We start from the raw sequence: 25,770 nt of genomic DNA, 5'->3' as shown, positions 1-25,770 counted from the left end.
CACCTGCCGCTGGCGTCCTCGGAATCGATTTTTTCTATACGGAGCACGCGAGCTCGAATTGCAACACTGCTTCTTAACGGCTCAGTGTGCAACTAAGCAAGATAAAAACTAGATTAGTAATTCATTCATTCATTCATTCATTCATTCATTCATTCATTCATTCATTCATTCATTCATTCATCACAGTACAAAAATATTTTAAAAGCAGACCGAACAGACCAAAAGTCGTCAATTAACCCCGGCCCATTCGGCAATGTTTGTTTCTGTTACCGTTAATTTTCTTTATAACAAGAGTTCATGTTCCAGAGCTTGCTTCAAATCACAAAATTTTGACTCCTTCTAGCTATCACGTATATGTTCCTTTCGTAGATTGCGGAATGCTTAAGAACACATTGATCTAAGATGAACTGAGATCACACTTATCTGTATTGTACGCTTGGCCACTGAATTCAAGTGTTTTTTTGTTTTTTTTTTCATCTGTTCTTCTGACGACACCACCTCAAACAGTTGTAAGTCTTCGTATACGTATACAGTAATGGGCATATAGCAGTTCACTGGTATGCATCTGTTTCTTTTGCTCATTCCCAAAAGAAGACCGAGGACAACCAATTTTCTTCAGAAGCCACTCGTAACGTCTGACGAAGCGTTTTAAAAGTTATTTTTTTCCGCTTAAACTAGAGTTTAGTTGCATAGAAAATGAATGCATATAAGGCCTCGATTTAGTTTTATCCGCTGCGTTTCTGCACTCATCCATGTTTCTTAATACACCGTTCATTTCTTGAACCCCTCCCTCCCTCCCTCTCTATCTATCTATCTATCTATCTATCTATCTATCTATCTATCTATCTATCTATCTATCTATCTATCTATCTCTTTGATCATGGAGTGGCTTTTCTATCCAGCAGATCCTTTGCCTCGGGCACGTTTGCCGAAGACCGCGCGCGCCCACTACTGGGAAAACTTAGAGAACAAAGGTGGACTAACGAATTGAAAGCTGGCCGCTTTCCCGTACAACGCCCTTGCGAAATTTCCGATTCCAAATCGGTCGCCGTTCCGCGCATCTAGTGAAGTTGTTTGCCCCATCGTACATTGCAGCCTGCCGTATAGACGCAGGGAGAGCCAGCTTCTAAAATAGGGAGGCCGATGAGGAGGATTGGGAAGCAGCGATATAGGGATTGGTGTGTGCGTGGGGGTCGTGCCCGTTTGAACTGGAGAATTGCTCGCATTTGCCTTATTTTTTTTTCCTACAAAGCGTCGTCTATTCAAGGCCATTGAAGTTTCTTCAGCGAGAGAATCTGTACTGATTGAGAAATATAAAAAGAAGAGAAAGAGCCGGAATGCAAAAAAAAAAAAAAAACCTAGGATATAAAACTTAGTCCCAAGAAAGCTCCCGAATCGTCCTTTTAATTCGGAAACATTCCCAAAGGTCGCGACGGTCTTTTTGTTTTTGTTTTCCGCTCAGGCCTTCATTCCGCAGTTTTATTCAGGAGCCCGTGGCTCTGTTTTTTGTTGCTTCGTAGTTACGAATCCAATTGCGTTTATTTTTTGTATTTCTGCCTCCTTTTATGTTCCACTGTCCCTGGGTTCATTCAAGCTGCCATTGCTACCGAGGTTCTTTTCCTTGCATGGTTCCTGGCAGCAACAGCGCACCAGCTTTTTGCCCGACATTGGCCGTCTTCAATGCGAAGCAACAGAAACAGCTTTCATTCTGACCCCCCCCCCCCCCCCCCCTCGTGTCTCGCGTTTTTTTTTTTTTTTTTTTTTTTTTTTCCACGTGCTTTCACGATGATGTTCGGAGGAAAGAAAAAAAGCAAGTAAACGGAGCGAGACAGGAATTGTGGCAAGTATAACGAGATAGAATGGCAATGAAGTAACAAAAAATATATTTTATAGAAGCTCTTATCTTGCTCCTATTCGCGGTGCTTTCATTTTCTCCGATTTCCTGCAATGCCTAATGTATGCAGCGTCAGCCGATGTAGGGCGGCCAGGGATTTGTCTCGCTTGCTCGGCGTCCTTGGAATTAAGTCTCATTGTACTCATACTTTATCTCTCTCCCTCTCTCTTTGAGTGCTTATGTATATGCAAAATTCTAAACTAGAGAAGCGTGCTGCTTCAGAGAGAATGAACTTTCTTCCTGGAGAGCCCTTTTGACAGGTTCTCGGTGTATTATAGCATATCATATGCATTAAAAACCTTTGTTACGAAGCTAACAACGGCGAGAAACATGAAAGATTAAACGAAATTTCGAGACTGTTAATTATATGCAGATAAAGCATTCAGTGCTGCATTAATTTTCTTCCTTCATTTCAGTCTTTGCTGTGGAGACGTTTCCCGGCGTGCCATGTTGCGACTTGCTTTTTTTTAATATATTTATTGGCCACACAGGAGCTCTATGACCTATAAGAATGCTGTTGGGATAGTAAGCAGTCGTAGCGCGTTGATGGTTGACACTAAGCGAAACTTGACGGATTGTCCACATGTCTCCTTTTGTAATATCTGGAGCCAAGTTCACTACACTCCGCTCTTGCCTTTTCAACGCTTTTATCGAAAATTCGCGCTAAATGCAATCCCCTGCAGTGTCCGAGTGCGCAGAATCAGAACGGTGCGTATGGCAAGCAACTCTGAGCTAAAAGCGTCTATCGTTTCGATCGTCCTGAGAAGTTATATGCTGGCCATAGCACACATTGCACATATGTGATTATGCACCGACGCTGTCGTCACGGACATGCATAAAACATGCTTCCGTTTCCCTTCCGTTCTGTTTTCGTTCCATCGAGACGGTGCGTGGTAATGCCGCCAAATTTAGCCGGTGAGGACGCTGTGTATACTGCAGACATCATTGATTGGCATTGGGCCAGCAGCTTCGGCCTCACTGCCACGCCGGTCAACAAACAAGCCACTGTCTCGAGTTTGCTTGACCTATAACTCCTGGTCATCCTTCGCGTTCGTGCAAGCTGCACTACAGCCTCGCACCGCAGTTAAAACTCGCTCGAAACTCGCGTTCAGTACGCGAGCAATAAATACCAAACCAAAATGAACAAACAACAGAAGCCAGCATATATAGCATATAAACGAGAGCCGTATGTATAGTATACGAAGGGGCCTCTACACATACGGCAGACTCTTAACAGTCAGGCGGTCTGTTTTTACGACGTCGTTTGACCGAGTTTTCTTCTCATTCGCGAAGAGGAGGGAAGGGAGGGGGGAGGGGGATCCCCAAGCCCTCCACCCCCCTTTTTCTGGTCCGCTCGCGCGTGTTTGTTTCTCCGCACGGTGGCGTTCCGTTTACGACGTCGTCCGAGCCCTACGAAGCTTCCCTTAAATATTCCGCATTCTCTCTCTCTCTCTCCGGAGAGTCCCGCAAATTGTGGTTGTCCCCGAGACCCCCATAAAAGAACGACGGAGAGGCCTCTGCCGTGGAGCCCCGAGCGAGGACCGCGACAGTTCGCTTTCTTTATTCTCGAGCCCTGAACGTCGGTTTCTTTGGCACTCGCGTCTTTTACGCGGGGCCCGCTTGAAGCCCATTTCCTGCCCACTATCTTGTCCCGCCACCCCCGCGGCCGCCAATACATTTACTCGCTCTCCCTCTCTCCGTTCCGCTCCCTTTTGCGCAGGCAGAAGCGAGCATTAAACGACTGCGCAGCGGAGGCGGCTCCATGTCCCCTCCCGGAGCCGTAAAACGCGGTCTAATTGTGATCCAATGCCTCGTTCAGCGCCGCAACGGCTCTAGCAATTTTCACTTTGAACGACCCGCGGCTGCCTGATGCGTATACAGGTGTGGGAAGATCGTCTGCAAGCGACGTGTGAACGGTGACTGATCTAGCCTCGCGCGCCGCTCGTTTCGCGGGGTCTCGGGACGACAAGCCAGTTTGCGCTCCATCGTGCGACCAAAAATAGCGAGGGCAGCCTTCTTTTTGAGCTGCAGACAAATTCGCCTAACTCAGAGTCCTTTGTCTACAAAGCAGTTGGTATTCACGAGCCGTTCGTATAAGAAAGGGTAAGTTTGAGAGTCATAATGGCGAGCATATTAGTACTACAGAATGCGGCCAGCAAGAAAGAAGCGTATGCTCTTACATTCGAATAGCTTCGTGAGTTCTTACATGTTGTATGAGAGTTACTCCTGATTATGTTTGGAAACAGTTACAGCCCTCTCACTAGCTGCCGCGATTGGTCGAGCCGACGACCGCACTCAGACAAACAGATGTTAAAAAACGGGAGCTTCTTTCAGCTATATTTTAGCGTCTCCAGGCATAAGGCGAAAATGTGTTGACGACATGGATATGGAATAACACGCACAAAGCTTCGTGACACACGACACATAGCGCCATGACACACGTGAGCGATCTGTGTGGTGTGTGTCGGTAGTGTCTCTGTACCGTCGTCCTTTCACGCTTTATGTCTGAAAGTATTATGAGGATTCGCTTGCCTTTTTAGTTCATAAAAATTTCCTGTTATTATAGGCGGACATTTAGCTATATACATGTATAGTGAGGCGCGGACCATTAGCTAGCGCCAGTTTTTCAGAAAAGAACTCAGAAAGAACTCAGAAAAGAACTTAGAAAGTTGCTCGCATACGAGCAACTTTCTCAGTTTAGCCTCTCTAAACTGATCAGTTTCACGACGCCTTCGTAATTTCCGTCGCCTGTCGTTCCCGTCAGGCTCGCCGACTTGGACCGGCCGGCACGACAGTGTTTCGCAACTTCCACGCGATGACAACTCAGAGGTTCCCACGTCTCCACTCCTGGACCTATTCGCAGTATCCCACGAAAACATGATGTAATGAAATATAAAATACTCCAGCAAGGTACTATTTATGAAAAAGATGTATATATTAGAAGAAAAAGGAACGAAAAGTCAGAATGTGTTTGTGTGAGAGAGAGAGAGAAAAGACGAAAGCGAGCTTCGTCCTTGAGATAACCGCTGTTTCGGCGTTCCTCGAGAAGTAGAAAACATAAATTAGGAAAAAAAAAAGGGAGAGAAATTCGCAGGCTCTTGTTTATTCCCTCGGCCAGCGCTCTCTTTTAACAGGAACCGTGTAGTTACCTCGGGAGCCCTCCGGAACCGATAGTCATGCAGCATCAGCCGCGCGGGTTTCGTGTACGGTAGCCGGTAATCTCAAGCACCACCGCCGCCGCCGCCAAAAATAATAGCGCGTCTATAGCAGTGCCGACGGCGAAAAGCCCCGGGCGCGGCACACTGGCAAGGTTGAGGGGGAGAAGAAGTGGAGGGGGGGGGGGGGGGGGGAGGCAACAACCAAAGTGTCTGCAGTGCTGCTGAAGGGAGGGGAATGTTGAGTGCACCACAGCCTTTGCGTGTGAGAGCGAAGATGAAGAAGAAGCGGAGGAAACCAAGCAGTGTATGGGACCCAAACAGAGGCGTTCGCCGACGAAGACGACGCGGAGGCAATGAAGTATAGAGGAGGCCCCTAAGTCATTGTTTGGCGCGCGCGTAATTGTATACCTTACGCTCGGATCTCCCCTAATTTACGGGTTTTTCGTTTCCCCGCGCGCCGCGCATCTTTTCTTTCTTCCTTCGCCGAGGTTCTTCCGCGGACCCGAAGGTGCACTCGCGCGCGAGCACGAATCCTCTCGTCGCTTTCTTTCCGCGTCTGTGCGCGCTCTGTTCCTGTCTTGCATCTCCTTTTATTAGTGTTAGCCTTCTTTCTCTGCACTTTGCTTCGCTGCTCAGGCGCCACCACCGCCGCCGCCGCTCGCCTTATTTATGTGCAATAGTTTCTGCGGAAGACGACGGCGTTGGAGTGAGAAGAAGCGAAGCAAATGAATAGGAGTGGAGGAGGGGGACGCAGGAGAGAAGCGAAAGAACCTTTGCTCCCCGCGAACCCCGTCCTCGGAACAAACGTGCCTGCTCAATTGATAGCCGCGCGTGCGGAAAGTAGAGTGCACGAGAAAGCTTGAGACAGAGAGAGAGAGAGGTGTTGCGTGAGACCATGGAGGCAAGGAAAACGCAAGACGAGACTGAATTTGAGAATCCGCGGGAAAAAGCTCGACTATAGCTGTACGCTGCAGTGTGTTCGATTCATGCGGGGGTCAGATGTATGCAGTCGCTCGCACACCATTCGTTCACATGCGCCCTTCCTTTATCGGGGACTGGTTCACACGAAATGCGTCCAGGTTAAGCGAATATAAGTTTATTTGCCCATATATACAGTGTGCTCTGTTTCACCGGATCCGTACAGTGCGTCGAAATCTATAGTTCACATCAGCCGACCGGAGGAGAGAACCAGAACAAGGAGCTTTTCTCAATGTCCACCTCTGATCGTCCTCAGCGGGACGCTAAAATATGGAAGCTTGACGGGAGGAATATACTATGGGGGGATAATTTTTAAGTTTTCCGGTATTTTTAAGCATCGTCTGTGCCGAATGGCATAATTCTTGTCCCTGAGCTGGATTATTCGAGAGGGCGAACATTATGAGCACTAGAAATCGAAACACACTTGAAATTAACGAAAGATCACTAATTACCTTCTTAATTAATTACTTTACGGGCCATATTCCAATTCACGGATTGATGCCGGTGAGCTTGCAAGATGCTACCCACTTGAAATGAACATCCAGGATGACACCAGTTTCGCGATATTATTTCCCAAAGTGTGGGACGAAATACATGGGCGTTCCAGTTACTTGTGTGCTTCAAGACATGGAAGAGCGTTTTGTTAAAAATGTAAGTGGAACAACAGTACATTTTTACGGCGAGTTTGATGGCGCATAGCTCCAAACTAGTGCGGTTCTGGAAATGCATTCCAAGTCGATACGCCTTAGCAAACTTGCAAGAATTTGACTAGAGAATGCTTGAAAATCATTGAATATGTGTTTCGATTTATCGGGATGTAATGTCGGCATCTCTGAATAATCGAGCTCAACAACTAGACTTGTGTTATCTGTAACAGCAGATTAAAAAAAAATTCTTGAAAGCTTCAAAATGATCAGCGCGAAATGGACGAGTCCTCCTCGTTTCTATGAAAAATGCAGCCGGCACTCGTTTATGATTGGCTTGCATGATCCCTAGCCTTCACTGCACCGTTCGGAGTTGTTGAGACGCGGAGTATATAGGTGCTCGTTTGTTTGTTTTGACGTTTCACTAATTGCGCGCGAATAAATCACCCGCTTTGGAACGACAGGACAAGCTGAGCAGAAAGATATGACGGGTGCTGCAGGAGAGAGAGATAACGAGTTGAAAACAGCGCAGGGGAACAAGCGGCAGTTCTTCCTCCGGTGGATGATGTTGCTTGCGTATATTGGCACGTCAAATGAAGAACAGCCAATGGTGGGTGGGTCGATAAACAAACCCGCGCTGGCGGACGGAACGGCCGGAACTCGTATGCATGTACCGCGACTACCACCACCCTCTGTAATCCACTGGCGATGCAGACGAAGCATCGCCACAAATGAATGCTTTCTGCTACTTCTATCCACGGCGACTCGCGGACGCGGGCGTGTACACCGCTTGGTGGAAGTGCGTGCTCATCGAGCTGTTTTAAGGCTGCAGCGCCAGCAAGCTTTTTCTTCGTTAGTCGCGAACACCGTTCGTTTTATTTTCCAGCGCAGCGGTATTTAGGAAGAGCCGGGTTCGGGAGTGCGCGAGATGCGAGAGGTTGAGCGCGAGGCAGGCGGAGCGGCAACAAAGCACGGACTCTTGAGAGAGTCTACTTGGCTAAAGCGGGAAGAGAGGAAGAAGAATAAGCAGAGATAAAAGGAGTAGAGGTTGAGAGAGGAGAGGGAAAATGAAGGGTAAAAGGGGGGGGGGGGGGGGAGGCACGCCAGCTTGCGTCGTCGTCGGCCGGCGCTCCTAAAATTACGACTCCCGCGGAAAGAATGCGTGCATGAGTTGGCCCGTTCGCCGCCGTTGCTCTTCAATTGTTGTTAAGAGGGCGGCAAGCTAAGGATGGGGATGAAGTGGGTGAGGGTCGTGCTGGCTTCCTAACAACCGCGCTCTTGCTGCTCTGTCTCCTCAGGCGGCGCTACTATTTCTCGCAGGCGCAGTGCGCGCTTGACTCTTCTTGGGCGCCGCTGCCTGTGTGCGCCGGTTTTGTATTTGTTTGACGTCGCCGTTGTTTCTCGTTCGCTCGCCTTGCTTTGCCCGCGCTTCTTCGCCGTTCGTGTCTCGAGAGCTTGCGCGCCTGTGTGCGTGCGCTGTTTATTTCGGGACCTCGCTCAGTTCTGCATACGGCGCTGTTTCGCCTCTTTTTCGTTAGTCCGATCTGCGCGGTGTCTTTGTCCCGCTTGCGCTCCTGCAGGGTTCAACGTTATCGCGCTTTGCGCGCGCGAGAGGAGAAGCAGCTTTTTTTGTCGCTTCTTGTGTGTACGCTTCTGGGGCAGTCTCGCCACTGCGCGTGCGCCGAGTTGATAACGTGAATCTTCCGTCATAGCTGTACAAACTTGCACTTTCTTTTCTTTGCTACATAAATGATTTTTTGTTTGGAATGGAGGAAGTTATGTAGAGGTGAAAACGGGATCGGAGGTCAGGAGGGTGTCTCAAAGTTGTGATATCCTTTTTCTTTGGCGAGTTGCGGAAATACAAAACAAAAGTTAAATTTTGACGAGACATGGTGGTCACATCTTGAAGCCATCAAGTAGTTGCCGATCAACAGAAGCCGCAGTCCACAACGTTTCGACAAGGAGACGTGATCACCCTGACCAAGGAGATTTTAAACCTGTTCGTCCCTGGCTAAGACAAGTCCCCCCTATAAGAACGTTGACGCAAAGCTGAGAATTTGTTTGTTCGTCCACTGTTGAGCGAATGAAATGATGAGATTTTACGTTTCAAAGCCACAATGTGGGATTAAGGACCCTCCACAGGAGGTTCTGCGGAACAACTTTGGCAAACTACAGTTCTTAAACGCACACCCGAATCAGGATACACGAAACGGCAGCAGCAAACTCGCAACACCAGAGACTTACAGGGAAAATAATGTGTTAGAACACGGTCAGTTTTTCGGTGAATCTGCTGTTGCTGATTCTGGATGCTTTAGGAACTTCTCTGTATAAACTTGCTTGAAGCAAGTACATCCTAGCCTCTTTTCACCAACAGAAGGCTTCCAATGGGAACTTCGAAGACCTATGAGTGAAATGTTTTCTTGACCAGAATTTATATTTCGTAAAACTTGATGGGAACATTCGTAAAATCGTAACAGAAGCTCAAATTCGTTAATCTTACGAAAGATTCTGGATGGTTAACAGGTATATGGATAATGCCTCCTCTCAGCCACCTGATAAAGGTGTTGCATGCGCCTATCAGGCTCGCGCTAAGGCCCGCCGGAGTGGCAAATATTTCTCAAACTGCAGCCTAAAGGTTCTCTTTCCCCTCTTGTTCATTCATGTCTTGTGGTGCTGCCTCACCTGTGCATGCAGGCAGAATAAGGTTGGTAACTCCTAATGCAGCGGTTGTTCTAATTTTTTGATAACAGCAGAATATATATATATATATATATATATATATATATATATATATATAAGATTCCAAGATGTCCGTTGGGTCTGCTGAACTTTATTTAGTTACAACCACACGAAGCCAACAGACAATGAGGTCAGGGAACGCATAAGAGAAATTAACTGTTCTCTTTGATTAAAATGCAGAAATAATGAGGAAAATGGGAATGAAAGTGGACGAAAAGAGGATTTCCTGCAGCTTGGAGTATAACCGATATCATTCGCATTATGCGTGCGATATGCTCTACCAATGAACTGCCCCACGGCGGCCGTCCTCCCGTAAAGGTATTTTTTGTCAATGAATGAATCAGTTATGTTCCCTTTCTAGAAAGGAGCAGCCACATAAACGCTACCGTATATGCTGAGTAGCTTGACAGAACGGCTGCCCCCTGATTTGACCGAGCGCAGCCGGGAATTCGTGTATGTGTGCTGTACTTACTAATTTGTATGCGATCTAACTAGCCTTGCGAGTGTTAGCCAGCGCCACTCACGGATGTTGCCACATCCGCGAGAGGCGGAAGTGGAACATCCTTCCAACAAATGTGGAACATCCTTTCAACCGCAGGCCTCACGTAATGTTTTCTGTAGCGTGTACAGAAGACCGCGTGCTTCGGGAAAACCGGCATCGCCAGGCGCGTATAACGCATCGCAAGATGGCGCTGGGACCAATGGGAGAGAGCGTGGACACTTGTCGCGAGGCCCCACCACGGGCCCGCAGGCAGGTACACGCCTCTCGTCGCTGAGCTGACACGTGTTTCTTTCTTTTTTTTTTTTTTTTTTTTTCGCCTCCAGCGGCAGTGGCGGCAGCGACCACGCACGCCGGTCCGGCAACAGCGTGCTCGGCTAATGGGCCACCGGCGCCACTGCGACCGTCTGCGGTTTCCTCTCGGCGGGGGAAACGCGTCGGGAAGCCGGGGCCGACCGAACAAATGCCAGGCTTTCTCGCTTCCTGTGGGCAACAACGGCCGCGCCAACAACCTCTGTTTTAGTTCGCCCCGCGTCTATCCCTGAACGTCAGTCCTCTTCGAACGCCTGTGGTGTTTATCCCCTCTCATGATTTTTTTTTTTTTCGGCGTATGTTGAAACCTTCGTCGGCGAAGCCATTCGCCGTTTTAGCTTTCTTCTTAGCCACATCGAATGTTTTCCGGTCCTCTGGCATTGCAAGATGAGCCAGGACAGACAGGGACAAGCGCTCGTCCCTGTCTTGTTTTTGCGGGCTGTTCTGGTTACACCTCTCTTGTCTTTTGAGTTTCCGCTCTCTAGCCACTATGCATGGAATGCCTGCTTGCCAGCTCTCAAAACTGCGTGTAGTCAGCGGTGTAGGTCTGCTAAGCTTTGTTTGCAAACTAATACCGCGTGGGGTAATCTAATTCTAGATACAAGCATTTCTTTAAGTGCGGAATGCGATAGCTCAGACACTTCTATAGGTCTTTGTTTTCACATATCTTGAATGCTCACTGCCTATCAGCTCAGATTCGAGAGGAAATCATCTCTGTGGAGGTCCAAATCCGCGAGACACCGTAGCACGTCCCACGCCATGAAATGTGATGCAACAGTGTTTAAACATCCTTGTTCGAAGTTCGTGATTAGCCACGTATGTTAACTAAGCCGGTGAACGCCTTATCTACCCGTGTGTTTGGAAGCCTAAACCGAGGATATAACAAACAGCAAATGCGTTTATCCGTAACATTAATAGACAGATGTCATAGACATAAGAGAACTGAAAGTGATTTCCTATCAGCTGACGTCAAATCGACGCTTCTCAGGAGTTTTTCTTTGCTCTTCCGAGTAACTAAACCCAGTTACAATATCGCAGTCACATCTGTACAATCTCCCCGTTTACCCCGATGTACACATGTTCGAATTCGCCGCAATACATTTTGCACGCTTTAGCCGCACGAATATATAATGCCCTTACGCAGCGATTTCATTAAAACCTACACCAACCCCCTTCCCACGACGCACGCACTTTTTAAGGTTAACACCGTACAAACACAATTCGTAGTACAACCACACCCTGTCCAGTTATAAGAACCTGTCGAAAGTTCAAGACCAGCCTACTTCCGTTTATTTTCTTCACGCTTACGACGTTTCTGAACTGCAACCATCGCGGACCCCCGGGGGTCGGTTGCACGTTCCGTTAAAGAAACCGCGTACCCACCGTCACTTCCGAGGCAAACACAAACACCGCTCTCGCCGCTAGAACAACGTTTCTCTCTCGAGTTGCAACGGCGCGTCGAAAGTCGCCGACAATCTCCTTGCCGTTCCTTCACCCGTGCATTCTATTCTCCCGCCGCCGCCCCTGTTGGCCCCTTCCGGCGGTGCCTACAAAACGCTCCTTTCCTCGAAAGGGCCTTCCGTGCGCGCGCGGTCTTTCCTCGGAGTGGCGCTCGGCGTCCAGTAGTGGGCCGAAGCCGAAGGGGGGACCGTCGCTTCTTCGGCGCCTGCCGAGGCTGCTCCGGAAAGGACAGGCCCTACTTTGGGCGCCAATTTTCGACTTCCCCGCCGCCGCCGCCACCACACCACCACGACGGCGGCGGCGGTTTGTGCTTGGCGCGCGCTCGTGCAAGCTCCTTTTTGGCGGCTGTAAGCGGTAAAAAAATAAAGAGAAACAAACAAAACGCGCGAAAATAACGCAAGAAAGTGCGCACGCACTCATGCCCGGCGTCTTCTTTCGTCTTTCGTACGCAGCCCGAGGGGGGCGCCCATTGGCCGATCCATGACGGGCCGCAGCGGTGGCGTGCTCCGTGCGCATGCGCGGAGGGAGGCGGCGCCACCTGGCGGAGGGCACCAGCACCAGCCGGCGGCGGCGGCAGCGGCGCACCAGGCTCGTGAGCAGCAGTCGCGGCACGGTCGCAAACTGAGCAACATGGACTACTACGGCGCCGTGGCGCTCGTCTCCGGATGGGCCTGTCTCCTTTACTGGAACACGCTGGACGCGGACTTCGCATACGATGACAGGTGAGTTGTGTGGAAAGGCGTACACGTCTCGCTTTCCTCTCGTTTCTTAAATGCTGAATTTGGACGCACTTTTTCGGCAGTACGCCGCTTCTGAAGACTCTTGTGGACGACTAAAACTTGTGACAAGCTACCGTATTCGAAGGTGCTCCATGCACAAGATATTGCTGGACGAAGGACGTGGAGTCTGTTCTTCCTTTCTTGTCGTAACTGTGTGTGCGGGGCACAGAATAAACGCCATTAATTATTTTCTCGATCGAACTCGCGTGCAGTTAGCTTCTTAATAGTTCCGGCGAGCCAGGACTATGTGAACATAAACGGTTCCAACTAGCGTTCCAGTAGAAAATTTGTACTTTCCAGCAGCGAGAATTTTGCAGCGAAAGTGAAATACAGTGTTCGAAGAGCGTCACGCAAAAAGGCTGCGAATGAAGTTCAAGCTCTTCTCCGGAGGATGGATACTTGAGGAGCGAGCGCCGGAGAGTTGGTCACGACATTGGGATTTCCTCAATATTGGTTTAACTTTTTGCCGTCACGGCAATTGTTTTCTCTTCCTCAATGAGCTCTTCTTCAATTTCATCTTCGTAGCAGTGAACAACACTCCCTTGCGTCGGATCGGCTGCTAGTTTCGCTTACCTTCACAGTCATCTGCGCATGCGTGTTCCTGCGGCAGTCGACATATTTGCGCGCGTGTTATTGGTTCGGTGAAGTACATCGACCTGCGCTTTGCCTGTAGATTCTAGAGCTTTTGTTCCGTGTATTAGTTGTCCAAGCCCACTCTGTCCAAACTATCACTCGATTAGCTGCATACCTTTGTGCACATGTTACATTGACCTACGAATCCTTCTCCTCAACCAAATTTTGACCTCCCTGCTCGTCTTTTAGCAGTTGCTTGCAGTTCATGTTTGGAAACTTTTCTCACAGTTGCTGCCCTCCTATATTTTGCCCTCCCTTATCCAACTTATGTTTATCACCTGGCCGTCACGGTCGTTTTGTATAAGCGTTGCCCGTTTACAACGTATACGCTGTAGGCCGCTTCTGTAGGATGCAAGTTAGGCACATGTCTGTCGGGCTTTTCTTAGATGATGATTGGCAAAGAAATTCGACCATCTAGCTTAGTACTTACAACTCTTGTGAAAGTCAGTGGAATGCCCTAAACTCTTCGGGGCAACCATATGTTCACGCACGTATTGCAATGCTAACGTAAACCGAGGATCGATACGTGATGACAGCGTCAGCCTATAGTCGTCGATAGCAAGCTACTTACTGTTTTCTGTCGTGCGATGACTGTGCTCGATATTTGTATCCTCACATCCGACGGCACTACAACTCAGTACAAATATTTAACACCTAATATGGCTGGTATAGAACTATCTACACAAGGAGGCGCCTCCGAAAGTGTTTTATTGCAACAGCCTATACACTGTGTATCTTCCGAGACAAGAGGTATGAGGAGCATGGCCTTACGGTGATCAAAGTCGCACGAGCGTTGCTTGCGTTTCTAGAGGCAGCATATCGGTTTGGATGGACACGCCCTGTGTTCTGCCGTAGTAGTATAGTAATAGGCTGTTTATTATAAAATTAAATAAAGCCAAGGGAGCGAGATTACTGCCGTTCTCGTGGATCCAATCTGTTGTTTCATACCGCCTATCTTTTAATCCACGTTGTCTCCGTGTAGATTACTTGTTCACCTGGTTAGCCTCCCTATTTACCTGCCTCTCGTTCGCGCGTACTTACAGTACATGCGTGCAATGTTACCTCTCTCTCTTCTGCCGCTTTCCAGTGATTCGTTTCGAGGGGCAGTTCTAAAGGCTACAATGAAAGAGCACTTTCAAATTTATTCTCTCGGGGCATGCTATCCATCGAGGACAACATCCATTGGGGCACGACATCCAGAGAACACGTGTTTGTGTACTGCCCTGTCATCGTATACGCTGAAACTCTTCATATCGGAAGCCACATGTCGAAAAAAAAAAAAAGTAACTTCGTATACATTGCAGAACTTTTTAGAAGACCATGTTTACTGTAAACCTCTTCGATATGACCACAGTGTGAGACTTCTGATGGTAGGTTATACAGTCAGAAACGACAGAAGAAAGCAGCAGACAGATACGAGAATGAGAGAAAGCATAGAAAAACGCCCGGAAAGTGCTTTGCCAAGAAGAGCCCGTCTCAGGCTGGCAGAGACAAATTGTCCCTTCGGTTGGCTGCTTCGGCGCACTCGCGGTAGAAGAGAGTCCGCGCCGTTTTTCCGCGGCGCTGCCGGTATCACATCCGAGGCGCGAGGCTTATTTTGTGCTCGGGCACAGGTCTAATTGAATGCCCTGTATGGTTGGCCCGGATATCGATTCCACGCTAGCGAGGCGAGCGCGCACACACACAAACACGGCCGATGTTTTTTCAGGTGCTCGTGTCTGTACGTGCGTAGCTCTCCACTCTCTCCCTCAGTTCTCTCACCCATTCCCACTCTCGAAGTTCGTTCCTTTTCCTAATGGTTTGTATTCTTAATGCATATAAATGATGCGACCGTAGTAGAGCAAGACGATCGCGCTCCAGCTGCGGCTACTATACCACCGCCGATGTTTCTGCGCACACACACTCCTGGAATCTTCGCAGCGTTCACCTCATAGTACAGTGGTACCCTCCCCTTCTAGGGGCCCCCCCTTCTGGGCGCACGCAGCAACTATGGATAGGTAGGTGCCCCTGCGCGCTGCGATCTCTCTCGAGGCCGACTGTCGTGTGTGATTACAGCTCGAGCGCTCTGCCGCTCTTCTGGTGTGCCGGGGTCGAACCGATTCATTTGGAACGGGCCGCCGGCAATCGGCTCGGCTCCCGGGATGCGGTAACAACCCAACCCCTCCTCCGCCTCATTGCGCCAGCAGCTATACGGCGATGTTCCTCCGCGCGGCAGCGTTTACCGTCTCCTCGAGGTGCGAGGTAGCGGGGACGTCCGCTGCCACCCCCCATCTCCACCTCTACGCTCCGCCACACCATCACCCCACTTCTCGTTCCGTCATTACATCTTGCGCGGCTACGTTCTCGCTTGCGTGCTTCTGCTTGTTCGTTTCTTTTTTGAGTCCCAATGTGTGTGTGTGTGTGTGTGTGTGTGTGTGTGTGTGTGTGTGTGTGTGTGTGTGTGTGTGTGTGTGTGTGTGTGTGTGTGTGTGTGTGTGTGTGTGTGTGTGTGTGTGTGTGTGTGTGTGTGTGTGTGTGTGTGTGTGTGTGTGTGTGTGTGTGTGGTGTGTGTGTGTGTGTGTGTGTGTGTGTGTGTGTGTGTGTGTGTGTGTGTGTGTGTGTGTGTGTGTGTGTGTGTGTGTGTGTGTGTGTGTGTGTGTGTGTGTGTGTGTGTGTGTGTGTGTGTGTGTGTGTGTGTGTGTGTGTGTGTGTGTGTGTGTGTGTGTACGCGCGTGTGTAGAAAAGTGGACTCACCGATGGTGGTGCCCCGCGCTAAGACGCTGTAGCTCGGTAGTAGGCCGCAGAGAGAGAGAGAGAGAAAAATGGTGTTTTGCTTTACGACGCCAAACAGTATTTTGTTTACGTTTGGTGTACTTTGACGAAGTCGAGAATGAGCCTGCTTTCATGCGGAACAATTCCCAGTGAGATCTAGGATATAGCGAAATCGCGGTTGCTGCGAATTGGGAATATTTGTGATCTTGTTATTACTAGCGTCACTTCGGCAGGAGTCAGAACAGCGGACCTCCTTTGCATGTTTGTACCGAGACAGAGAGAGGTATATTTATTATATAAGGGAAGTGCTTAGATGTCGGCCGGAACTATGGCTTGCCGTGAGAGGCATACAAGGCGGAGGTGTGTGTTATCTATTGAGATCTACAGCGTTTGTGATTTCTCTCTAGCTATATGCGATGCAATAACTGACATGACTCGACAGTCGAACGAGCTCCTACAACATACTCGCCTCATATTCATGTATTTCTCAGCAGGAAAAGCAATGTTTAAAGCTTGCTTGTCAAAGATAAGCCATTCATTTCCGCGTCGGGTCGTTTCGTGGTGTTGTATAAAGCATTGTATACGTACAGCGAGGGAGGAAATGGGCGACTAGAGCACGCAGTCAAAGCCCATTTGTCAAGCGGGCACCGCGATGTTTCTGGATTGATGCCGAGGCAAAGCTCTCACGGGAGCTGAATTGAACGGTCAATAATATTGATGTTCGCGTCGCCTTTCCCTGTATTCGCTGCCAAGGAAAGGAAATAAGAAATGTAGGCACGGAACGGAGAGTATGTAGGGATCAACAATATGAGAATAACAGTACGCGGTAAGATCCAGCGCAAACTGCAGGTGCCCGGTACTACGCGCTCGCGTTTGCTACAGCCGCGGCAAAATGAATAACAGCACAGAACCGTCAGCAAGTATTAAGAGCACATCAAAAAGGTATCGATCTCTCAATATCGACGGAAGTTCAATAAGGAGGAAGAAAGGGAGAGGAAAAAAAGAAAGGCTGCCTCGGGCCCCGCCAAGCCGTACTCGCGTGTGACAGCTTGCTCACACACGTCATACGACCGGCGCTAAGCTCAACGAGAGTAAAAAGAAAGTAGGTAAAGAAGTCGGCACGCCCCGCGGCTGCGATCTTCGCGGTCCATCGTAGCAGTATCGCAGTTCATTCCGTTGAGGTTAGAGAACCTTCGCTACCCGTTGCGGTGTATGTATCGTAGGAATCCAATCCTCAAGGGGGGCTCAGGGAGGCGGGCTGGGAGTTATAGAAGATCGGCGCTCGTCCGGAAAAAAAAAAAAAAAAAAAAGAGCCGCGGGGTCTCGGTGTCAGAGGAGCGCTGAATGAAGACGAATGACGAGACACGGGAGCTTATGCAGCTTCTCCTCTCGCGGGGACGTCGGGTGGGGTCACGTGGAAGGAAAACAAGAAAAGGATGACGGAGAGCCGAGCGCGTCGCTTGCGCAGCTCAAGCGGCGCGCGCATGGCGGTTCTTCGAGAAGCATGGCGCGAGCCGAGCGGCGGTATAGTAGCCGGCAAGGCAGCATGGCATGCCAACGCCCGTTCCGTGGCTAGTAGGCCTCTCGCATCGTGGCCTGCTTCTTCTTCTTCTTGGCCGGGCCCTGTCCGCCGCAGCTTATACCTGGCGGCCGTCTGGGTCCACGTGCCGTGTAACGCCGCGGCCTGGTGCAGGCAGCTTCACGTGGGACGCTTGTCCGCGGAGTCGCCGTGTGCGGGAGCAATTTGGCCAGGGGCCACTGCGGAGTAACTGCGGCAGCACTGGGTACGAAGCGTTGTTTTTTAAGAGCCTCTCTCGCCGGAGCAGCACCCTTCTCGCCCTCCGAGACGTTTCGGTCATTTATACGGACGCCTTGTCTCTACTACAGGGGATGTCTTGTAAAGCCCCCTGTGGCCCCCGCTCAGTTTTCGTTCGCGGGTCATATTTTGTGTTCACGGTCGGCGTGCGTTAACTATTGCGGCCACGTTGTAAGCCAGCGTGAAGCGTATGCAAAACTGTAGTTGCGTGGGTGGCCACACGTTTTCGCCTGCAGCTATGTTGCATTATACAAACAAAAGATTCACAAGAACATGAAGGCTTTCAGTGAGCAACACCAAGCGAGATTTAAGTGAACGAACAAGTCAGATTTCATGCAGCCTGGAGCCTACAGGCTGAGGCTTCCGTTGTTCAAGCTCTGTCGATCAGTGCGGCGTTATTCAATCAGACCAAAATATATACGTGCTTTTCGGCGTCTCGAGTTGATGTATTTCGCTAGCTGCAGCGAGCTATACTTCGACTCATTTCGTCGAAACGACACTAGGTTTGACGACGTCTTCGAGGGCGGAGATTCGGCAATAACAAACTTGTGGAATGTGGAAGTGACTTGGCGGGAAGCCTAATACAGCCTTGCTGCGTAAAGGGACGCCAGCTTTTTTGGGGGGGGCCAGCGGCTCGTCAGAACAAACTCCCGGTTCCCGTAGGTGCGATTGTTGAGCGGTGTTTTTGCCCGGCGCCGTGTCAAACCTCGCATTCCGGTAGCTCTTACCCGGCATGCCCCGTGAAACATCACCGTGAGCGAGCAAGCAAGAGAAAACAAAACAAAGTAACTATACGATCCTGACACTGGCAAGATTTCCGCCTGTCACAACAGTCCGCGAACGCCTGTGCTCCGGCTACGCAACTGCGCAGCCGTCGGGCGTACGCGACCGTTCTCGCCGGGGCTCTCGCCGAGCGAGAAACTAAATGACCCCGTGAGCGTTCCGGAGTGCGCGCGCGTGTGTATTTTACCCTTCCTTAGCTCGCTTCAGTCGCGTCTTTTTTCTCTTCGTCGCTTACGCTTCGCGCAACACCTTTGCGGTGCGTTGTCCGAGCCGGCTCTACACTACAAGCATGCGATACTCGCGAACGCTGTTCGTATAGCATTCCCCGCTTCCGCGGGGCAGGACAGTGTGAAAACACGGCTCGATTCTGACGCCGCGCGGCGACCCCGTAATTAGCCGGTCTGAGACGCGGTGGAGCTCCTTTGCTCTCTTTTCTGTTGCCTTCTCATCCGCTGGCCCCATGTCTTGCACGCACGCACACACCCCTCGCCGCGTATCCGAGCGCGCGCGCACGGTGTCTCGGCGCGCGGAGAAGCGGCGTGATTGACGTACGACGCTTGAGAACCACTTCTCGCGCGGGGGCAAGGCAGCCTAGCTGCCTCACTGTTTCTCGCGCTCCGCCGATTGTTCGTTCGGCCTGAGCGGAGCACACCCGGTTCTTTTCGTTGCCGTTGCTTTCTCCCTCTCTCTGCCTGCTCGAATTGTTGCCTGCGGAGGAGACGGTGGCGCGTTTTGTTCCGTGCGGTATTTGCGCCTTCAACCATGGGTGTGTGTGTGTGTATGGGATACGCGTTCTCGAGAAGGCTTATGGAAACCGAGTTCAAAGGATTCGTTGCAACTTTCCCGAAAGCGACACACTTCGAGATGAACTCGACCACCGGTCGATCTGAAGTATGCTGTACACTGCAAAATTATTTGCACCCTTGAAAATGAGTGAGGGTGTAAATGATTCTATAACTCATATCCTTTTTGGGTGTAAGGGTGTGTGTTGTATTCCGATCCACAGCCTTTCTCGCTTTTAAGGAGGTAAATTATTTGACAGTGTACTAGAACTAGTACACTATAATCTAAAGCAAGCTTTCTTTTTCTCTTTGGAGGAATTTTTTTCCATTTTTTTTTTTTTCGATTCAGAGTTGATCGCCTCGTGTTTTCCACCTGTCGTGTCGGACCAACTCTCTCCGCTGCGGATAGCTCCATCTTGCTGCGTCGTCGGACCATGGATTCAGCCGGAGATTCTGAAGAGTGCGTCGTGTTTTGACGCCCGTGCTTGACATCTTCCGCTGTGGCATAACGCGAAGCAGAGATTAGGATTTGTGGAATGCAACCACGATCCCAGCGTTCCCTCGAGGATGGAATTTACCCTCTTCAGATCGTCCAGTGATATTCACCATTGCGATACGAATCCTACGACTCAAATGCTGGGTGTGCAGAGGCTTACCGACTCGCATCTACAAAGTGTTAGCTGCTGTGGGTTCCTGTTCGTTCTCTTATCTGCGTTCAGTTGTTAACCGTCCGACACGAACGTTCGAGTGTCGCACGATCCTTCTCCCATGCGCTTATTTATTTATTTTTTATTTACAAATACCTCACAGGCCTTGAAGGAGGCATTGTGTAAGGGGGGAAGTACGTTAACATATTCGTAAGAAGTTAGGAGGCAAAAAAAAAAAAAGCATCAGTACAATAAGAGGCATACTCACTACTCACGCAATGCAGTAGTATGGAACACTAATACGATATTTGCAAATACAATATCAAGAGCAATAACAAAAAAAAAACAATATTGTTCGCTATAGCGGATGCCTGTGTGGTTTCTGTTGAACGCAGTGCGTATTGTGCATAACGGTTTTCATTTTTTTTTTGCATTGTTTTGTTATCTTGCCTTGTCTTGTCTTCCTTTGTCCTTCGCGCCTCTTTCAGCCTCTCTTTCTATCCATAACATGCCGGTGTCGAGCCCCTCCAATAGTGACGCTTTTCAACCATTCCTTTTTTCTTACTCCTTCCTTTGACACTTTATAGCTAAGTTTCCTAGCACAGACAGGCAATTTGGTATGCGGCTTTCTTTCTTCTCTCTCTCTCTTTCTGTTATTGTGTTGTTGATTTTTCTTGTCGCTGAAGGCAAACAGCTGTTGAGGTGCATGGCCGCATGAGCTCGGGGCCGAACGGAAAAGAAATGCGTGGAAAAATTGCCTGCCCCTCCTTTTGATGTTCGATTATGGGTTGTCGCGTTAAGACAGTGTCAGTGTAACGTGCTCAGTGCATGTGTGAAGGCCGAATTATACGCTGGATGGAAAGAAAAGTTGACGCGGAGACCTACCATTTCATCGCGTTCGACGCTGTCCGATAGCGACAGCTACTCTGCTCGTCTGAGGGTCTAACTAGAAAAAACAAGTTGTCCTTAAAGACAAACCCGCGGTGAGTAATTGGCGGCTCAAGTGTAGACAGCTCAAGGCTGCCGGTGGCGTCGGCCGCGTTTCACCACTCAAAGAAATCACGGAGAGAGCTGCATTTCATTTTATTTTATTTTTATTTTTTATGTTTCTGCCCGCTTCTTTCGTTAATTGCGAAACTTTCCAGCGTGCATTCCAAGCGGTAACGGCCAGTTCTAACGCTTTGCTGTAACTTCATGACGTTCAAGCGACTGGACTCATAATTGAGTACGCGGTGAAATTGCGTACACAAGCTTAACAAGTTACTAGGTGTCCACTCGAATAACGAGTCTCGCGTTGCGGGTAGTGAAAACAAAGTGATCCCTCCCCGTTGTATAAGCGTAACTAAGCTATAACTGACCCCGACAAGCGGTGTTGAGACGCGCTGATTTCCCAACCATCCTGTCAGCAGCCTTGATTAACGACGCTTCGCAATCCTTGAGGGCCGTTCCTCTTCCATCTTTGATGCTTATTTGTTCTCATTAGTTTATTTGTTTTTTCTGTCTTTATGTCTCTTTCCCTCAAGCGTTAAGGCGGCGAGAATTTACTCGCTTATTCAAGTCGATTTCCCCGTTACAAGATGTCTCTCTCTAATACGCGCGTCAACGCATGTAGCTTTTAGCCTGTCAGCTTCAATTAGGCAAAACTAGAATGGCGGCGAGCTGTACTGTACGTAACTCGCTATAAACGCCTTGCGGCGGCAGGCGATAAACTCGTAGCGCTGACGACGTCTCTTTCTCACGCATGGTATCATTCGCGCAGCTAGTCGCTACTTTTTAATTTTTTTTCTTATCGACCGTTATCTATTAAGCCAGCCCCGATTAAACAACAGCGCAAAACACTTAAAGCGCGTACAATTCTCATGACGAGCGCCGCGCGCGCGCAACGCAAATATTGTGCGATTTCTTCAAAAAGGCACGCGTTATATGTAGAATTTGGATTCCGTGCGATAACTCATATCAGGAACGTTACATAGGAGAACTTCCAACTATATTTCATGCCTGGTGTACTTGAAAAGCTCCTATATACCGCCACTTGAAAAATATTCCTGATGCAAAACATTGCGGAAAAATAAGGAAGGACGTGAACGCGCTACATGATGACGTGCGGACACAGAGCAAACACGCAGCCGTCTGTATACTTCCAACTTGTTTCAGCAATACATTTATACAGAGTGTTCAAGATAGCAGCACGGGTCCAATCAGAAGTGTGTCAAGATGTATGCGCAGCGTTGTAATAAAGGAATATTTTCATCAGCGCTTTATGCTTTTGATGCACTATCTTGGCTCGCACAATTGAGCGCGAAGCGCCTAAAGGGAATAGTGTAAGTGCAAGATATCGTAATACGGCTCACAAACGAGAACGTGCTGATGAAGAATAGCGTTCGATTAGAAACGGTGCGCTATAAGTCCAGTCGTTTGTGTCTATACAGTCGTCAGCTAATGGAAGAGTATAGGGTCGTCGTCGTGTCGAAGATACGCGTGACAGACGGTGTGATCGCCAACGAAAGAGGCTGAAAGGTGATGATGAGGAGCGTCAGCGGTATATCGAGTTCGTTGATGCCGACATAGTGGCCGCTGCCGTGTATGGCCTTTGCTCGTTCTGTATGCCACATGATAAAGTGAGTGTACTCAGCATTTGCCAAAGCTGTGCCGCTTATATGGAGGCATTGAGGCTGAGCTCTGCGCGAAGTGGCCGGCGTGAAGTGAGTGAGCGGCGATGCTGCGTATATTCATGCCAGCGAAGCGGTAGCAAACAGCAATGGAACATCAATGGGCCCAGCTCACTCTTCACTCCTCAGTAGAATTTTCGATTCTATCTTTCAATGATGTCGTGTTCCAAGAAGTCTTGCCGTAAGATGTACGCCAGAATTTATTGGTGATTCTGCAACTCAATTACATCTAGCAGTTTTTTTTTTTTTTTTTTGTCTCGCTCTCTTATTAACGAAGTATACGCGGAGAACACTTAGGTCCCTGCAACAACTCTGTTCGTTTGTGTTTTCATACTTTTGATTATTTCATTTACAATGCCACTCAATTAATGCCGCTTAATCGCTGGATGAGCAAAAGCCGACGCGGTTTCCGCTGCAGCCCACACGTCACTCCTGATTACCACGATTGTACAATTAAGCCCGAAGGAAAGAAATAAAGTACGCCTCGGATGTCGCGAAAATTCGTTAGACAAATGCGCGCTAGCTAAACGAGAGCTTACTGTCTCTCAGAGCCAAGCGCTCGACTCATTTGGTGTGTTGCACCGCGGCTAAACGAACGGCGCATAATGAAAGGCCTCTCCTGCCATCTTTGGCTCGTGCTCTATGCAAAGCACCCCAACACGGCGAAAAATAATTGGGTTTCCCTCGCAAAGGGCAGCGTCGAGTACCGGGGATAAGGAGATGGGGGGCTACAACGCCTGCATTTTTTAGCAGCTCAAAGGCAGACAAGGACATTGCGTGAAAAAAAGGAACGTTTGTCTCGGGTCGCACGCCCCCTCGCCTTCAGTAACCAAATGAGTTCGCGTTTGGTCTTCTAGCCAAATCGAGGAAGCCATGTGGGTTCTCTTTGTAGTGAGAGAGAGAGAGGAAAAAACAAAGGAAACGCAGGGAGGTTAAGTAGACTTTGTCCATTTTGCTACCCTGCACATGAAGTTCTTTTGTAGAGAGAGACTAACTTGCTAACAATTCTCCATAACTTCTGTGAGAGAAAGGTGGGAGAGGTCGACCTGAAAGAGTTCTCTTTGTAACTTCGTGCCACATTGAAGCCTTTTCTGATTGATTCATTGATTGATTGATTCATTGATTGATTGATTGATTGATTGATTGATTGATTGATTGATTGAATAAAAAATAAGCTGTGTTGACAGTGAATTATGAGACACGCCGTAGTGGAGGACTCCGGATTAATTTTGACCAGGTGGGGTTCATTAACGTTAGCTCAGCTAATTCTGCGTACACGAGCGTGTTTGCGTTTCGCCACCCTTGAAATGCGGGTAGAACCGGAGACCTCGTGCTCTGCAGCAGAACGCCATAGACAATGAACCACCGCGGCGGGTTGACTGATTGATTGATTCCGGTATCGGTCGTTGTTTACATGTATCGGTATTGGCTTTTGTGTATATGTGTATGGCTGTGGACGAAAATGTGGAAGTGGGATTTTGGTTCTTGCATAGATTAACTACCGTCAAAGGCCTAGTTTCTCGGCTGCTAGAGAGAGAAATAACTTCCGCAAAAATACAAAAGGCTTCGCTGACTCAGGTGCATGCGATTCTTAACTTATTTGTGCTTTGGCTGTCGCCTTGATCACTATACCAACAAGATTGGATGGTGTTTGCATGCGCCGGCCACTCAGAACACACATTTGGATTGTATCACCGCAGTCTCTGCCTGTAATAATTCGGCAACGTGTCTGTGATAGGATTTGTGTATCAGAAGTATTGTAGTCGACTGAATTCGTCTTGAGGAATTTGTGAAAGGAAAAACAGAAAGGAAAATGGCTGAAAAACGGGGATGCAGGTCATTGCTTGGTCTGCAGCCCCACAGAGAGATAAATTTGGCAAAAAAAAAAAAAATACGTTTGCGTGTCGATATCAAAAGGGCACTTTTATTGAAAGTAACAAATATATATATATATATATATATATATATATATATATATATATATATATATAATCAGTATACGTCATCCTACTTCGATTTGTTTTTATCAAAATTTTCTCGATTTCTTATACATTCTTGGGGCTCTTCAGTCTGTTCTAACATTTACAGTGCGTAGGTGTTACTGCGCATACTAACACCGTAGTAAACAGTGATTGAAGCTTACAAGATGTACAGGTCTGTAAAACAGATTGTTTTCGGAGCGGGCGTCGGTGATCCCTAGGTTTTGGTCTTGAACAGATGGTTCTTATACCGGTACTGAAACATGAACGGCGGCATTGTCTTTCATCGAACCACAGAAAACTAAGGGACGGAGGATCACACTCCTTATTGGAGAGAGAGATAGAGAGATAGACGTTGCGCAACGTCGTTCGTCTCTGGCACATCTAAATTCACGTGTAATACCGAAATGAAGGTTTTATACAATCATATACAGTGTTTACAGCAAAGCAAAATCAGACTAGAACTGGATGTCTCCCACGAGCTAAATTCTTTAAAAAGGCGCAAGAGCTTCAGGACACAAGGAGAATCAAACTGAAAAACCCCTAGTGTCGGTGACAGAATGAAAGCCGCTAAAGTGGGAGTACATGCTGTCGCAGCTTCGATGGGAAATAGCTAAAGCATTGGTTGTTAAGGACCTCGTTTAACGACTAACGGGTTTTTCTGTCAGGTGCGTTGTATACAAATTCCATTGGAATCGAGGGTGCCGCTGTGACAGGAGCGCCTTGCCTGACTCACAGGACAAAGAAAGAAAGAAAGAAAGAAAGAAAGAAAGAAAGAAAGAAAGAAAGAAAGAAAGAAAGAAAGAAAGAAAGAAAGAAAGAAAGCCGGAAACGTGTCAGCTCGGGAAAGTATCTGTACAGAAGGCCCGTCAGTGGTTCACTTTTCTTTTGTATACTTGAGAAAAGGGAGAGATCGATCTCTCCCTTGAGAAAAGGGAGAGATCGAGGCGCTTTTGTTGGGCGCGGGTTCGCGTGACACCTTCCTTCCGTCTTTCTGACCGTCGAGTGCGTATTTCCTGCTGTTGCCGGCGCCCGCCTGCTCCCTCCCCCAGCGCTCCCTCGGGTCCCTCCCGAATGTGTGTATCGCAACACGCGGACCAAATGCAACAGCCGTATACGCGCACCAGCCCACCATCTTTTATTCTCGTGCGGCCAGAAAAAAAATTAAAAAAGTAAAAATAAGTACTAGTCCACGATCATAGAGACACACGCACACACTTATGGGCACGGCGTCGTCAGCGGCTTT

General features: G+C 48.7%; 1 protein-coding gene across 1 annotated transcript in view; it reads left to right on the top strand.

Moving 5' to 3' along the window:
• LOC119446627 (protein O-mannosyl-transferase TMTC2-like) overlaps window positions 1–25,770 on the top strand; it is a 305,816-nt gene that overhangs the window by 112,272 nt on the left and 167,774 nt on the right. The window contains 1 exon segment of the mRNA XM_037711110.2: window positions 12,138–12,407. Coding sequence (XP_037567038.2) covers window positions 12,166–12,407 — 242 coding nt within the window. The 5' untranslated portion in view covers window positions 12,138–12,165.

The sequence above is a fragment of the Dermacentor silvarum genome, chromosome 3 (assembly GCF_013339745.2).
Source record: "Dermacentor silvarum isolate Dsil-2018 chromosome 3, BIME_Dsil_1.4, whole genome shotgun sequence".
In the NCBI taxonomy this organism is placed as follows: Eukaryota; Metazoa; Arthropoda; class Arachnida; order Ixodida; family Ixodidae; genus Dermacentor; species Dermacentor silvarum.
Note: the sequence above shows the minus strand (reverse complement) of the source record. Positions and strands in the feature narration are given on the sequence as shown.